A 14,984-nucleotide genomic window follows, 5' to 3' on the forward strand; every position below is an offset into this window, starting at 1 on the left:
ATATATAATATCGTAGTGGTTGCACTTAAAACTTTAGCTTTATTTTCTCCTTTCAAATATTAATGTTAACATAAAATATAATATAAATATAATTATTCTTAGTTTGTGCCTAATAGGACAGGTGGAAAACGTATAGGCCGTACATAATAGTATTTTGATTAATTTACAAGGCGTGTGTCAAAATAAAAAGATTAATTTACAAGTCTTAGTTATATGGTCTATGTCATTTTTTTTCTAATAATGTAGATGAAGGTGTTAAACTGTCCACGACCTATATCACCAACCTATACTAGTATTAGTTGTACTCGTATGAATTTTACAAGTCTCCACAAATTTGCCATTTTTATATATATATATATGTATATGAATGCTCTACAAGTCTCAAGTCCATAACAATCCTCTTGTAAGATTAACATTTTCTCATTGAGTCATTGTAGTGCCTTTTGTGCTACATAATTCATACAAATTTTGGTGTACTAGTGAGATATTACACCATGATTCGGCACCACTCTTTTTTCATTTCAATGTTGTTGCTTGCTACATGCATCTTATTGAGTAGCAATGCAAACTTGGTTGCTTGTCGTCGACTTTTGGAAACATCTCCTACAGAGCTTCCAAAGGAGCCTGAGGTGCCAAAGATGCCTGAATCACCTAAACCAGTTGTTCCAGAACTCCCAAAACCTGTGGTACCGGAACTTCCAAAACCCACAGTGCCTGAAGTGCCAAAAATTCCTGAACTGCCTAAACCCACAATACCAGAAATTCCAAAACCTCCAGTGCCTGAAGTGCCAAAACCTGAGGTACCTAAAAAACCCGAAATGCCTAAACTTACAACACCTGAGATACCTAAGCCTACGGTACCAGAACATCCAAAGCCAATTGTACCTGAAGTACCAAAACCCGAGTTGCCTAAACCTATAGTGCCTGAAGTACCAAAGCCTGAGTTACCTAAACCCACTGTGCCTGAAGTACCAAAACCCGAGTTGCCTAAACCTATAGTGCCTGAAGTACCAAAGCCTGAGTTACCTAAACCCACTGTGCCTGAAGTGCCAAAACCCGAGTTGCCTAAACCAATAGTGCCTGAAGTACCAAAGCCTGAGTTACCTAAACCCGTTGTGCCTGAATTGCCAAAACCCGAGTTGCCTAAACCAAGAGTGCCTGAAGTGCCAAAACCAGAGGTGCCAAAGATACCCGAAGTACCAAAGCCTAAAATTCCAGAGCCTCCCAAACTTACAGTACCCGAACTACCTAAGCCGGAGGTCCCAAAAGAGCAAGAGAAGCCCAAAATGCCTTAAATAACTGCCTATACAAAATCTTTGCTTATAATTAGCATTGGATGAACATTTGTATACTTTATTATTTCCTTTATCATAGTTTATGAATTAAACCTCATTTTTTAATGATTATATTGTGTGTGCTCTAGGCCAGATAGTTATGGCTGCTTATATATATGTACGTTTTCTTTTATTTTCTTTTGTACAATGCTTGATGTATGGCCTTTGTGAATTAAATTTTTTATATATTTGTTATCTCATTTTTATAATTTAAGATCAATTGATTTAGTAATATTTCGTCTCTTCTAGCTACCGTCTCTATTACATTATACAAGTTTACAAGTTTTATCGAATATTCATGGTTTCTAGTCCAAATCTTTGATCACTAACACCTAAATCTACCAATTCATTATTATTATTATGAAAGAATCGATTATTTATATATCAAAGGAACTTTAAAATTAACTTCAAGCGCTTATTCCCGTTTTAATATTCACTTAAATCTTATAAACACAAAAAAAAAAAAAATGTATTAAACTCTAAGAAAATCTAAAATGCATTAGGCATAAATTGTAATTGTAGGAATTTTATGCGATCATCGCATACACAATACCAATGCTCAAAGTATTGGGTGAGTCGGCTTTATCTCTATGAAAATATACGTACATTTTCAAAAGCACACAATCAACATGTTGGTGCTTTTTCTTCCTCCATCAACCACCTTTTTCTCCTTCCATGGCAACACATTCCGGAATGAAAAGAGTATATTTGAAAGTTGTATTGAAAATCAAATTGTGTTAGATATTCAAGAACGAAGGAGTATATTAAATTTATTAAAAATAAATAATATACTATGTGAAATGTTCAAAAAAACTTATATCTATATTCCAAAATCTGTCTTATTGTAAACACCTAAAAATGTCATATTAAAAGGCCATCTACCATACTATATACTGTATTGTCTAATCCAAGTGACTTTTATCTATTTCACCTTGAGTCCAGACTTTCACAATATCTTCTTTTTGCATATATATGGCGATTCGTGGTCAAAATTTAAGGTATTCAATTATCCAATTTAAAATATTCTAATCCTGAATAACTAAATAAGTTGACATCCACAATAACCATACTCAACAACATTAGTTTGGGCTTACCAATTGGCTGTTGGTATAGGAGTGATTGAGACTACACATGGTAGGAAAAACTTGTATTCGATCTCCGTAATAACAATTGAAAGGGGATTGAAACTTAACCACCCAGAATTGATCCGCGAATTCGGATTAGCCCTAAGGGTGAAACGGGTGGAACCCAAAAAAAAAATAAACGTTAGTTTGGGCCTGGGCTTACATATCTGTAAAACGACGACCCTTTAAAACCCGGAATTCTTTTACTACCCAATTTCCAAATTTGAAATAATTTCCTTGGGTTTTTGTAATTTGTTCTATAGAAGTGAGACTGAGAAAAAAAGAGGGTTTAGGGTTTTCACATCAGAAAACCCAGAAATTTTTTGCAGATTAAAGAGGAAGAAGAAAGATGAGTAGAAGCTTGGGAATTCCGGTGAAGTTGATGCACGAAGCCACTGGTCATGTGGTTACTGTTGAGCTCAAAAACGGTGAGCTTTATCGAGGTACCATGATTGAGTGTGAAGATAACTGGAACTGTCAACTCGATAGCATTACTTTCACTGCCAAGGTACTTCATTCTCTCTCTCTCTTAGGTTTTTCTTTTTCTGGGGTTTTTTGCAATCTGGGGTTTGGTTTGTATAATTGGCGGCATTAATTTGTTTGTCTTTGAAATTAGGGTTCGTTGATGTTTTAATTTGGTATGTTTTTACGGTCTTAGAATTTGATTATAATGTTATGCCTGATGATGATGATTCAAATTTGGTTGATTTTCATGACAGATGAGGGTTTGTACTAAAGTTCAAAGAAATATTGATAATTTGTGAGAATTAGGTTAGATTTTGTACTTACATTATGGTTTCAATGTGAGTTGATTGATAAATTTGTGTAATGTATGCTAGTTATCCGTATCGTCCCTAGAATTTTCAATATTAAGGGTGTTAATCAGATGCAAAGGTAAGTAAATAAATTTGGAGACTGAATCATGACTGTGTCAATTGTTCTGTGGAACGAGGTCTACGGTGGCTGGAATTCTACACTGGTAATCTCTGCTAAGGATAAGAGCTCGCTAATTGATCAATCCGGTGGACAGTGGTCAATGTCACCAGCTCTTTAATTTTATGAATAAAGCTTTCTTTGTGGGTTGTAAATGGTTGCAACTTGCGAGGCTAATATTCAAGACGCTTAATAGGAAACTTGGAATTGTTCAGAAATGAGAGGGCATACTATGGGTACTTATATGATCCTAAGGTTTGGCAACTTGCTAATAATGGAAATTGGTTACTGGGTCATTAAAGAATTGCTTTATGACTCCCCCTTTTATCTCTCTCATTGATGAGGACTTTGTATGGGTAGGTTTAAGAAAATATGTCATGATCTGGTTGATAGGCCTTTGTAATTCATGCACGGATCTTAACAGTCAGCCATTTGAAGGATCATAACAGTCAGGCATAGCTTATTAGCAATTGGGATAGGGATAGGGAAAAGGTTTGGAGAATTTATCCTAATTAGGTGCATAGATGAATCAAAGGACATTGAGCTGTAGGCTGTAGCCAGTACATTAAAGGATTTTGGAAAAGATTGGCAATGTAAAATGGTTATGGACTTTCTTGTCATTTTGTAAACCAAGGCCTATTGTGGCTTAGATTCTTATGAACTTATGTTTTAGATTTCAAATGTGGCACAAAAGGTTATGTTGACATGTTGCATATATCAAAACCTTGGATATTTAGATGCTGCTGATGAAATTGCCTATTAGGGATATGACTCATATGACTTTTGTATGTCTGATGTTTACTACTTTTATTGATTATTCCTTTGGTAGTCAATATATCTAGAATTAGGTGTTTAGAATGAAAGTTGCTTTGCTTATTGCCAATGGTAACCTTAATTTCAAAAGGTAACATGTTTGCTTGATTAAATAGCAAAAGCGGCATTTGAAGTTGTAGAGTAGTTATTGGTAAAGATTGCATTCAGGTTGTTCAGTCTGGTCCATTTTGGTCGTTCAATTTCCAAGTCTAGTTCTTGGGGTGGTGGGACCGTGGGAGGGTTAGAAGGATGGCTTTTTCAGAGGCTCACAATCAATTGTGTAAGTAATACTTGTATATTTTTTAGGCTGGAGCTCTTGTAACTTTGAAAAAAGATGAAAGGAGAATGATGCTTACTTAAAGAAGCAGGGGAGGTTTCTGAAATCTGAAGTGTCTATGCGACTATGCCCAATTTTTGGATGCTTTAAAAATTATCAAGAGAGTTTGGTGATTAGGACTTTTATGACGGCCATTTAAAGGGTGACTAATTATAGATGTGTGAACTGGTATGAATAGGAGTTCTGTAATTATTTAATAGCAGAAGGATGGGAATTAGTTTCATGATACGTTAATTAATTCCATAAGTTTTGATGAAATAACAGTGTTACAATCTCTACTCATGAGTTCTGGTTGCCTAATTTAGTTCCCATACGATAATTAACAGTGTTACAATCTCTACTCATGATTTCCGGTTGCCTAATTTAGCTAAAAACGGTGCTGAAATACGTCATTCTAATGCCATTTGTTTTAGTATGATTAGTCCTGTTTGAATTGTTTACATAATTTCATGTGAAGGATCTAAAGGCTATATATGGGATTTCTTCATTCTGTTGCTGATATTCTTGTATGATCTGCAGGATGGAAAGGTCTCCCAACTTGAGCATGTATTCATTCGAGGCAGTAGAGTCAGGTGAATAACCTTTACAATTATCCCTCAGGAGGTTGTGTATTTATATTGTGAGGCTAATCGTTATCTGGAAATTCTTTCAGGTTTATGATAATACCAGATATGCTGAAGAATGCTCCAATGTTTAAACGTCTAGATGCCAGAATTAAGGTATTTAGCCAATTCTAGTCTACCACTCTCCCTTTTTCTTAGAAATATCTTCAAAATTATATCACATTATTGATTTTCCGTAAAATTTCTCAGGGAAAGAGCACATCACTTGGTGTTGGCCGTGGTCGTGCTGTAGCAATGCGGGCAAAGGTAAGATTTTAATGTTACTGTCCTTCCCCAACACCCCCCCCCCCCCCCCCCCCCAAAAAAAAAAAAAAAAAAAAAAAAAAAGAAGAAAATCTGTGTTGTAATGTTGTATGTTCTAAGCTGAAGCTAATTTCTTATTTTTCACGATTATGTTTCCGTAGGGCCGTAGGCTAACATGTCTGGCCATCTTTTCTTTTGTAGACTCAGGCTACTGGCCGTGGTACCGCTGGCAGGGGAGTTGTGCCACCAGTGCGGAGGTAAAAAAAACTGTCGGATCGCAGGTCCAACTAGTGAGCTTTCAGAGTCTTGCTGCATCCCAGTGTTGTTATATGAGAATTTTGGTGTTGAGGCTGCAGTTTCTGTTTAGTATCTGAGTATACACCTGAACCCGAGATGTAAGAAAATGATCTGATTTCAGAATGGCAGTATCTAGCTTATTTTGTTCTCAACATTCTGAAAGTGTTTTCATGTTGTCTTGAATAGTTGAATGTTCATAGATGAAGGTTTTTGGGTAGTTTACTTTATAAAGGAATTTGAAACATCTGTCCCACTTTTGTGTACCTCAATTTGTGGAACTCGTTTCCATATATATTCACGTTGAAGGCTTTTCATTTCTATGAACAAAAAAGTGATGCGCTGAGAATAATGGTTTATTATTAGAGCTGCCATAAGAAAGTATGATAAAGCATGCGCATGCATAACAGACTTTAGAAATTGCTCACAAGCAATTGGTCTGAGTTGCCTAAATCTGAATTCTTCACAAAATAAAGTTGCCTGATCTTGCCTGACTTGAACCTACCTAAACGCCAATAAATTATAAGTTAATTAGCAATCCAACCCAATCCAAATAAGCCTACTATATTTACTTACTTTGCATTAATCGGTAATCATTAGTTAAAACCCAGCAATTCAGCATGGGTTAGTTTTTTTTAAAAGCCGCAGCAAGGCTAATTTATATACAGGCAAAAGTTCATGCATGTTGGCTGTAAATTGCCTTAAGATAGTTCAAACAATTGGGCAATATATTTATCATATACACAGTCAAATGTCAGGTATCTGAGGCACTGTGATTCAAAACTCAGAAGTGCCAGATTATGTACCCAAAAGGTTTATGGAAGCTCTATACATCATACTTTTCACACCCCTCCATAACACAGCAAAAGGAAGGGAACTAAAAGAGAAGCCAGTATAACATGCAGTATCGTAATATCACTGCAATATATTAGCCAAGGGCACTGACACAAGAATGTAGTGAATAAACCATCATGTAGAGACTTATCTCCAACGCTGAGTTTTCGTCCATGACTAAGCTAACAAGATGGAAATAATGAGGCTTCAAAATGGAGCATAAATCACGGACATCAAGCACAGTGCAAATTTGCGATGTTTTACACATGATACTCAACATCCTTTTGTGCATTCTTCAGAGTTCAAAAGTTTTTCTTAACTACTCTTTAACGACCCATCTACGACCATGAATCATGTATCCCCCGTAGCTTTGATCACTACTGCTCTCACCACCACTTTCACTTGCATAACCTGATTTTTTACGGTGCTTCTGCTTTCTTCCCTTTAAGGCTCCACTGTCACTGATGCTACCATTTAGAAGTGGGTCATCAATGCCACGAATCTCTCTCCTTGGAGGTGAAGAAGTGATGCAGCTGTCATCCTTTGTTTTTCTCTTATCTTTGTCACGCTTTTTAATATTCTGAGAGATCTTATGTATTTTCTCATTGAACTTTGTGATTCCCTTCTCCATAGGTTCCACAGTATGATTAACAGTAAACTTTAAATCTTTAACAATCTAAAAAGCAAACAATAAGTTAGATGCTGGTGTGCACAAGGCGAAAAGTATAAAACAGAGATTCAAAGGTTTAGCCAGTAATAAACTAATAATCCCACAAGATATGATGAAGGATGCTTACATATCCACCACCACCGAGAAAGACATCCCGGACACTTTGCCCAAGGGTCATCCCACTCTTATTAGAATGGTCAGCTTGTGGAAGACGCACTTTTGTGGGTCGTTCACTATCCCGAACCTCATCAGGATCTACAGGACAGTCAGCTGAGACATAGTCTCCAAGAACAGCAACATTCCCAGAAAAAAGGTCTCCCATTAATTCATATGGTTTTGCTGGAAACACATACAGATGAACCACAGAGGCAATACCCATCTGCACTGGTTGAACATTTAAAATTATTAAACTTCAGAATATGAAGAAATACTTATCAGCATGAACTTTATGGACAAAGTTTAAAAGCACAATAAATGCATGATCATGCAAGATGGACACAAGTTTAAAATCTTTCAAAGATGTTTAAGGAGTCTCGACAATATTTGAACTTTAGATTCCGATAAAATGACACAGAAGAATCCCTGATGAATTCCAAGGCTGGTCATGAACCTTTTGCCCTTTAGAATCAAAGGTCTAATGAAAGCACCCCTTTGCAATTTTATACATTAATACATACATCTACACAATACACACTACTTTACCCTGCCTAAGGCAGAATCTCAGATAGAACAAATTTGAGTATTGGTTTGGTATGATATGATATATTCTTCAATTGAATCTGAGTCTCCAACCATATAAATTTTGAATCAGAAACTAAAGCGATAACATGGTCAGGAGCAGATGGTTATTGTGCTTGTAATGGGGATTGATCACATGATGCAACAACCAAAATAGCTACTTCCAATGAATACAACAAGTACCTCTATGCAAATAATAAAGTCCTGGACACTGGATTTAAACTGCAATGCTTGAGCTATGGGGCTTTTAAACAGGCCAAAATCATAGAGAATAGCAATGGCAATCCCTTGCCACCATGTCAGAAATACAATGGACTTGAATGTCAGAAATTTGGCCAGTGGTTGTATTTGCGCCAATTCATCCTTCGCAACTGTATAGAATTGCACCAAGCAATATAAGGCCCATGTCTGACTGAAATTCAGGACTACTGCCATGTAAGGATACCTACAAAACAGAAGATTACCTGAACTGTAAAGTGAAGAAGGTGAAAGAAAAGTTCCGTAATACAATGCAGAATCTGAAGTAATAGAATGGTTTACGGCAATGTAAAAGAACTTAAGTAAATAAATGAACAAGTACACGCACACCTCCACAATAACATAGGATTAGAAAACGTTCAGGAATTAGTTTACAAACAAATATAAGAAAATAGAAAGATCAATATTCCTGACAAGCTATATCATCCTTGATCCCTGAAAATCATCTCAGCTTATTGTTAAGAAGTCGTACAAAAGGTTTTCTCACCCCTATTGTTGCTGTTGCTTGAAAGAGGCTGCAGTATATCAACAAAGCTAGTCCTAAAAGCAACATCTTGTTGTTGGCCATATTGCATAGAAAAGCAGCTTAAGACAGACTTGCTCTAAGAAGTTTCCTACAGAATATCTATGTTTTTTTGTGGAGCTGAAGTGGTATGCATTGAACATCTTTCTTTCGATGTACCTATTTTCCTGAAGAGTGGATCAGTAATTCAGTATTCTGGATACTTTGAGAGTTTGCAGGGGAGTAGCAGTTTTTGACCTGAAGTTGAAGCAAAAAAATACTACTCTGTAGTGGGAAGAAGCAGATTGTAGGAAATTTTCACTGTATTTCTCAGAAGCTATGAGATATGGATGCAGAGAACAAGCAACTTTCTGAAGGAAGCTAATTAAGCAGATCACAGTATAGATTGTAATTCTATCATTTATAGGGTGGCATGTAGATATTCCGATGTAATGAGAGATTATATGTTTGTACTAGTTGAGTAAGTTTAGTGCTTCAAATGAAGAATTCTTTTACCTCGACATTCCTAGAGATGGAGTAATTAAAAGACTGATGCATAAAGCCTAATCCAGGTGAATTATGATGTTTGATAGATGGCGCTTGTACTTAAATTCTTTACTTGCCAATATCTCAGCTTAAACTATCCTAGAAAATACTTTAAAAGGCCTTAATCCACTATTTACCCTTGCCCAATATCTTATCTGGTTACAAATTTTACTTTTACAGCAAATTTTGACTTAGACACGCAAAGATACTCCTACATAGACGCAGAACCGTAAGCTTCAGCAAAGTATTGATCCTAAAAACTGGGAGAATATAAAGCAGTTCCAAAATACAAAAAAGAGCAAGCATAGTATTGCATACAGAATAGAGACAGTGTAACAAATAAGAGCAAACTCCAACTCATCCTGCTTTTCATGGTTCCATAAAATCCAGAGCAAAGTAAATGTGCTAATAAATTCAACAGTCAAGCAGGCATATTAATGGGTATTCTTATAACAAATGGCCACGTGCGAAGTTTCCTAGGGCATGAGTGAGTGTGGAAACTAGTCATGCAGTATAAAGATTTACTGATTTGTGGAGCAGATTGTCAGTTGTCAGCCTTGTAAGCAATTATAGTCGTTAATAACCACATGAGAGGGAACCTCATTGTTATAGTATCAACCAATCAATCAAAGCCTTAATCCCATAAGTGGGGTTGGCTACATGAACCAAAAGTGATTATTCCTCCTCCACCCCTTACGATCAAATACCTTATTCTCATGCGAATCCATATGCTTCATATCCTTCCCAACTCCTTCCAACCAAGTCATTTTCGGTCTCCCTCTACCTCGTTTGACCTCTCCATGATCCCACTCTTCCACTCATTAACCAAAAATCATTTAAGCTGTCTTAAGAAAAAGTTTTCACCATATTAAGTCAGAAAGCTTAGCAACAAAAATTTATTGGTCAAACTCTTTGGATCAGCATAATTCATGGCTTACTTTGGTAAATAAATATGGTTCCCTTCATGAGAGAAAACACAAATTAGCAGCTGCAAACTTTATATTAGTAAATATTAGCCTCAGTACAACTGAATCAACAGCCCTCATCTAAAGCTAAAAAAAGCTGCAGTACCAGCATGTTTCATCACATTAGACAGCAAATACGCACTTTTCTACAGGCGAAAGCCAGTCAAAGTAGCTGCATAAGAAAAGTGAAAAGCAATGACATGACATTTAAGAGACAGTCTTGAAAAGGAAATGAATTAACATTAAAAAATATGAGTGTATTATGGTGATACAGTTTAATGCAACAATGTAGGTTTACAAAAACATGTAAAGCAAAGAATATAATAACGTCATTCAAACAAAAGCCTAATGGATATAGAAAGACAGGTAAAAAAAAAACACACACATATTTCATTCTAACACATGTTATTATCTTCCTTACCCACAAGTCAACTTGAAGTCCCCATCACAATATACACCGTAGGCTTCAAGAATTACGGCTATTATAGCAGTCAATGATTTAATAATCATCTGCAAAGAAAAAAAAGAAAGGAAAGATTATCACTCTCCTGATGACACAGAGCAAGCAGATGACAAGTAGAAAATAGAGGTTTTCAAACATACATACTGAACAATTCCGATCTTAACCACTTGGTACAACCATTGACCAAGTTTCCATGGCTTAAAGAAAAGATTCATAGGAAAATGATGCTTAACAATTCCCTTTTCCGAACCATGCTCCAACAAGGGCACTTTCGAAGCTCCACGTCCTTCCCTTTCCAAGAATTCAATTGTTCTCTCTTCACCGCCTGCAGAAAATTATAGTACTTGAGTGAGCTAACGAACAATTATGCATGTATTTCAAAATTTTCGGGCACTTCTTACTTCCTACATACTCAGACAAGTAAATTCTACACAAATTTGAGATGTTGACACCAGCTTAGCAAGAATCTGAGAAACAGCTCTAACTAGAGACGTTCATAATCTCTGGTAACCAACTTATCACTAGACTAGCTTAACTGATACACACAAAGGGAAATCACACGCATGTATATTCAGAAAAGCATATTAAAATAGGCAGGATATCAGCATAAAAACATTGAATAAGTTTTTTAAATGAAAAACAGTATATATGAGCCACCATAAGCAACAGATGGAACCAGGGGATGTTGGCTACAACCTCCAGTTATACATTTCTCCAAGGTAAAGCACACAAAAGGAAAAAGCAATAGTAAACTATAATGGTCAAAGAAGTCAGCAGACTTACTCTAAAACTTAACACATAAAACAAAACTTACCCAAACATGCCACAAGGTACCTTCCAAAGCAATACATCGCAAAAGATTCATAACAATCACGTAATATCTCAATGTCAACACTTATTGATGGCTTCATCAATGAAACAAACTGCATGAATATATGTAGGGTAAGTCAGAAGAATAATGGTAATAGAGACTCGGAGAGATTATAAATTTCAATAATGAATCTCAACAAAATTCCCTTCAAAGTTGAAACCTGTAAACCAGCACCCCATATCATTCGGTACCCCAGCCCCTAAGTATGCCACATATATATTTTTGTTCTTTTTCTCTCTTTATTTTCAGGGGTAAAGTATCAAGCTTGTACATATAGGAATCTAAGGACCCAGATGATCAATATAAATCACTGGCAAAAATTACATACCAGTTGGAGCTCATAAGGCAAGCACAATAAGGAAAAAAAAAATGGGGCAAATGACTGCTAAAATTTATCAGTCTGCCTATGCAAAAACACTAGAGAACTCATCGGTATTGGTCCTGTTGGAGCTCGAATTATTAGTTCTGTTTTATTTCAGCCAAAGGGGTTTCATAAGTACACTTTTTTTTTTTTTTTTTTTTTTTTGTGTAATAAGCATTAATCAAGACATTGACAGTTTTATCACACAAAAGTTCACCCATTGTTGAACCTTACCGATTCAATAGAATAGCATGGTACCATTAAGATGACTCCAATCAGAAATTTTTGCTCCTAAATGCAATACCATACAAAAGGATTAGTTTCAACACGTGAAGGTAAAATATATAAGGAGATACAAATTGAAGGGATTGAGATCAAACCTCTGGATTCTTATATGTAGAAAGGTGCTCAAAGACAAGGTATAATGAAAGACATAGGGTCAAAATCACAAAGGCGCCCGCAATAAGAACAGCCCATGGAGGAGCAGTATATGCTGGATCGAATTGTAGAATTGTATGAAAATTTGTCCTCATCAGTATAGTTTACTTGCAGCTAGAACTTCAGCAATTTCAGACAAAACTAGCATAATGATCAATGTAACTCCATACAGATTTGCCCCTGCCCAAGCACATTACCAAACCCTAATCAAAATTTTAAGCACCAAAACTTTCCCACAACTCTCAGTCAACTACAACATAATTCCAATTTCCCAGAACCCCCTAGTCAACAATTACACAGAAGATTCCCTAGCATATTTTAGTCAAACGATCAATTGAAAACCATAAACCCTGAATTTGTCAAACAACCCCATTAAAAAAAGAAGAAAATTACCTTGTTTATAAAGATTTTACCATAAAGAACCAATCTTTATATATAAAGTGAATAATCTTCTCAACACAGTAACCAAATTCCAATCTCTTCAAGTAACCCCACCCCAAAAAAAACATCCCATATTAGTTTCAATCAAATACAACATTTAAGGGTAAAATATGAACAGAAAGAACTAAGATATACCAATAAATAATCAAAAATTAAATATCAATGCAATTTTAAGTTTAAAAATCAGCAAAAGGGTAAGACATAAACTTACCCAAATCGAAGAAAATTGAAATTCAGATGATAGAAAATAACAGTGAAGATCGATGATTGCGGTTGACCGGATCGATGATAGAGTGTCCTTCAAAGATAATGATGGCGCGAATAAATAAAATATGCTCAAAACAAATTAATTAAAGGGGTTTAATTAGTTTTATAGCTTTGAAGTTTATCCCCAAGAAACCCAGTTCAAGGATGTGCTGAATATGCTAATGCATCATCAACTGGTTGGTGAGAAGAGAGGTTGGAACCATACTTTTGGAGAGTTTTGTGAAAACTTTTTCCTAATTGTACCTTATTCTAATTTTTACAATATCCTATTTCACCCAAAAAAAAAAAAAAAAAAAAATGTCATCTTTATAAAATATTAAAATAAATAAATAAAATGTGTATAAAATCGTTCTTGATAGTGTGGAACAAGGCTATCTATGTCAACTAGAAATGTGGTGGATTAAGTTCTATAAAAAAAATGTTAAACAAGGCTAATGTCAAATACATTATACATGTCCTTAGATTATTGCTTTCAATTTCCACATGTTTTTCGAAATTTCAGTAAAGCTTAAATGTCAACTTTTTTAGGTGAAATATGTATGGAGACGAGTATTAAATGTTTATTTGTCTTTAAAACTTTTTTTTTATTTATTTATAAATAATATTTAATTGAAATTTATTGTAATGATCATTTTAGTTATATGATGTTATATTAAATTGTTGTATTGGATGATTCATGATATATGTACCTTGATATATCTTATTCATGTTATGTCATCTTATTTCACCCGGTCAATATCAGTTTTCATAATACAATATTAATAACCGAAGGTTAAAAAAAAATAAAAACAAAAAAACAATTTCAAACTCAATAAACTCCAAACTAAACACTAGCAAATTCTCTGCATTGTAGTAAAAATATGCACATAATAGGCATAAATGAAAATTATATGAATCATGAAAGTGCTCGCTTCATAGCCCTATATTACAACTTTTTTTTGACAAGTATTACAACTAATTAGTTAATGTCCGAGCTATACTCGGGTTTTTTCAATTAATACATAGTTGGATTATTTTTATGCATAACATGAAAAATAAAATTTGTATAATGAGCTACTTAGTCGTCAGTAACTGGAATTATGAATATGTAACAGACTTTTTTTTTTAAATTTGATCAATTTGAAAATAGGATTATGTATATGAAAATTTTAATTTTCTATCTTAGTTATTATCTTGATAAAATTATTATTTATTTTCTTATGAAAAAAAATGACAAAAAAAAGGTTTTTGGAGGGAAAATTTTAATATGGTGTTGACACATGTAATCTAAGAATTATTTTGGGGATTAATTTAATATACTACTAGTACAAGTACTAGTATAGATATAGATTAAATGATGGGATTTTCCCAAAGCTCAAGTCTTGGTTATTTTATTTTTGGCGAACTAAGGAAGTTTGTTTTATACTTCCTAAAATGAAAGGGGAGTTTGAATACAATACATACTTAAAGTAAGATATTTCTTTACATTTCCCCTTTATTACCAAACGTTGATATGCATAGTTAAGGTACTAATTGTGAGAAATGTCAGGGTAATTGGATGAACATAAAATATAACTTGAGTATTACAATTGACAACAACGCCTTTTCAATTCAAATTACCACCATTACATTTAAGTAGCACTTATTGAATAATTTATAGTATAGTGGGGATAAGTCCCCTACAAATCTCATAGATGGAGTAATTTTTTTTTTCTTTTTTTTTTTTATGATGGGATATAGAGTAATATCATCGGTACTTAAAAAAAATTGAATTATTAGTCACAAAGTCCACCCCCCGTCCTCATAATTCACACAATATCATGTTAAATACACTTATACTCCGTTTAGTCGACACGTTTCTTTAGTCATGTTTATAAATGCACAAATTCAACCATTCATATTTTTAATTTTCGATAAGCAAAAATTATAAAAACTTGATATTTAGAAAAT

At 34.6% G+C, this 14,984-nt stretch overlaps 3 protein-coding genes across 5 annotated transcripts; 2 read left to right on the plus strand and 1 right to left on the minus strand.

Annotated features, from left to right (window-relative positions):
- The first annotated feature begins 399 nt into the window (after positions 1-399).
- LOC145588416 (uncharacterized) lies at positions 400-1,491 on the plus strand. Its single transcript, XM_081645058.1, has one exon. It carries the CDS (start codon positions 495-497, stop codon positions 1,293-1,295), a length of 801 nt encoding a protein of 266 aa, XP_081501184.1. The 5' UTR covers positions 400-494; the 3' UTR covers positions 1,296-1,491.
- A 1,230-nt stretch (positions 1,492-2,721) lies between these two features.
- Positions 2,722-5,957, plus strand: LOC145588417 (small nuclear ribonucleoprotein SmD3b-like). The gene is made up of 5 exons (XM_081645059.1): positions 2,722-2,966; positions 5,061-5,113; positions 5,194-5,260; positions 5,354-5,410; positions 5,609-5,957. The coding sequence occupies exons 1-5, from the start codon at positions 2,808-2,810 to the stop codon at positions 5,666-5,668; spliced, it is 396 nt and encodes a 131-aa protein (XP_081501185.1). The 5' UTR covers positions 2,722-2,807; the 3' UTR covers positions 5,669-5,957.
- A 546-nt stretch (positions 5,958-6,503) lies between these two features.
- LOC145590089 (protein LAZ1-like) lies at positions 6,504-13,318 on the minus strand. Of its 3 annotated transcripts, XM_081646832.1 has the most exons (10): positions 13,000-13,318; positions 12,741-12,826; positions 12,290-12,527; positions 12,144-12,200; positions 11,492-11,600; positions 10,818-11,002; positions 10,636-10,724; positions 8,127-8,388; positions 7,333-7,584; positions 6,504-7,211 (listed from the first exon to the last, which is right to left on the minus strand). In XM_081646832.1, the coding sequence occupies exons 3-10, from the start codon at positions 12,440-12,442 to the stop codon at positions 6,855-6,857; spliced, it is 1,464 nt and encodes a 487-aa protein (XP_081502958.1). In that variant the 5' UTR covers positions 12,443-12,527; positions 12,741-12,826; positions 13,000-13,318; the 3' UTR covers positions 6,504-6,854. The 3 variants fall into 3 exon arrangements, with proteins under 3 accessions (XP_081502958.1, XP_081502957.1, XP_081502959.1); XM_081646831.1 differs by lacking the exon at positions 12,741-12,826 and having other exon boundaries at positions 13,000-13,317; XM_081646833.1 differs by lacking the exon at positions 12,741-12,826 and having other exon boundaries at positions 12,290-12,402; positions 13,000-13,316.
- Positions 13,319-14,984: the final 1,666 nt, after the last annotated feature.

This window comes from Chenopodium album, chromosome 17 (genome assembly GCF_948465745.1).
Source record: "Chenopodium album chromosome 17, dcCheAlbu1.1, whole genome shotgun sequence".
NCBI lineage: Eukaryota > Viridiplantae > Streptophyta > Magnoliopsida > Caryophyllales > Amaranthaceae > Chenopodium > Chenopodium album.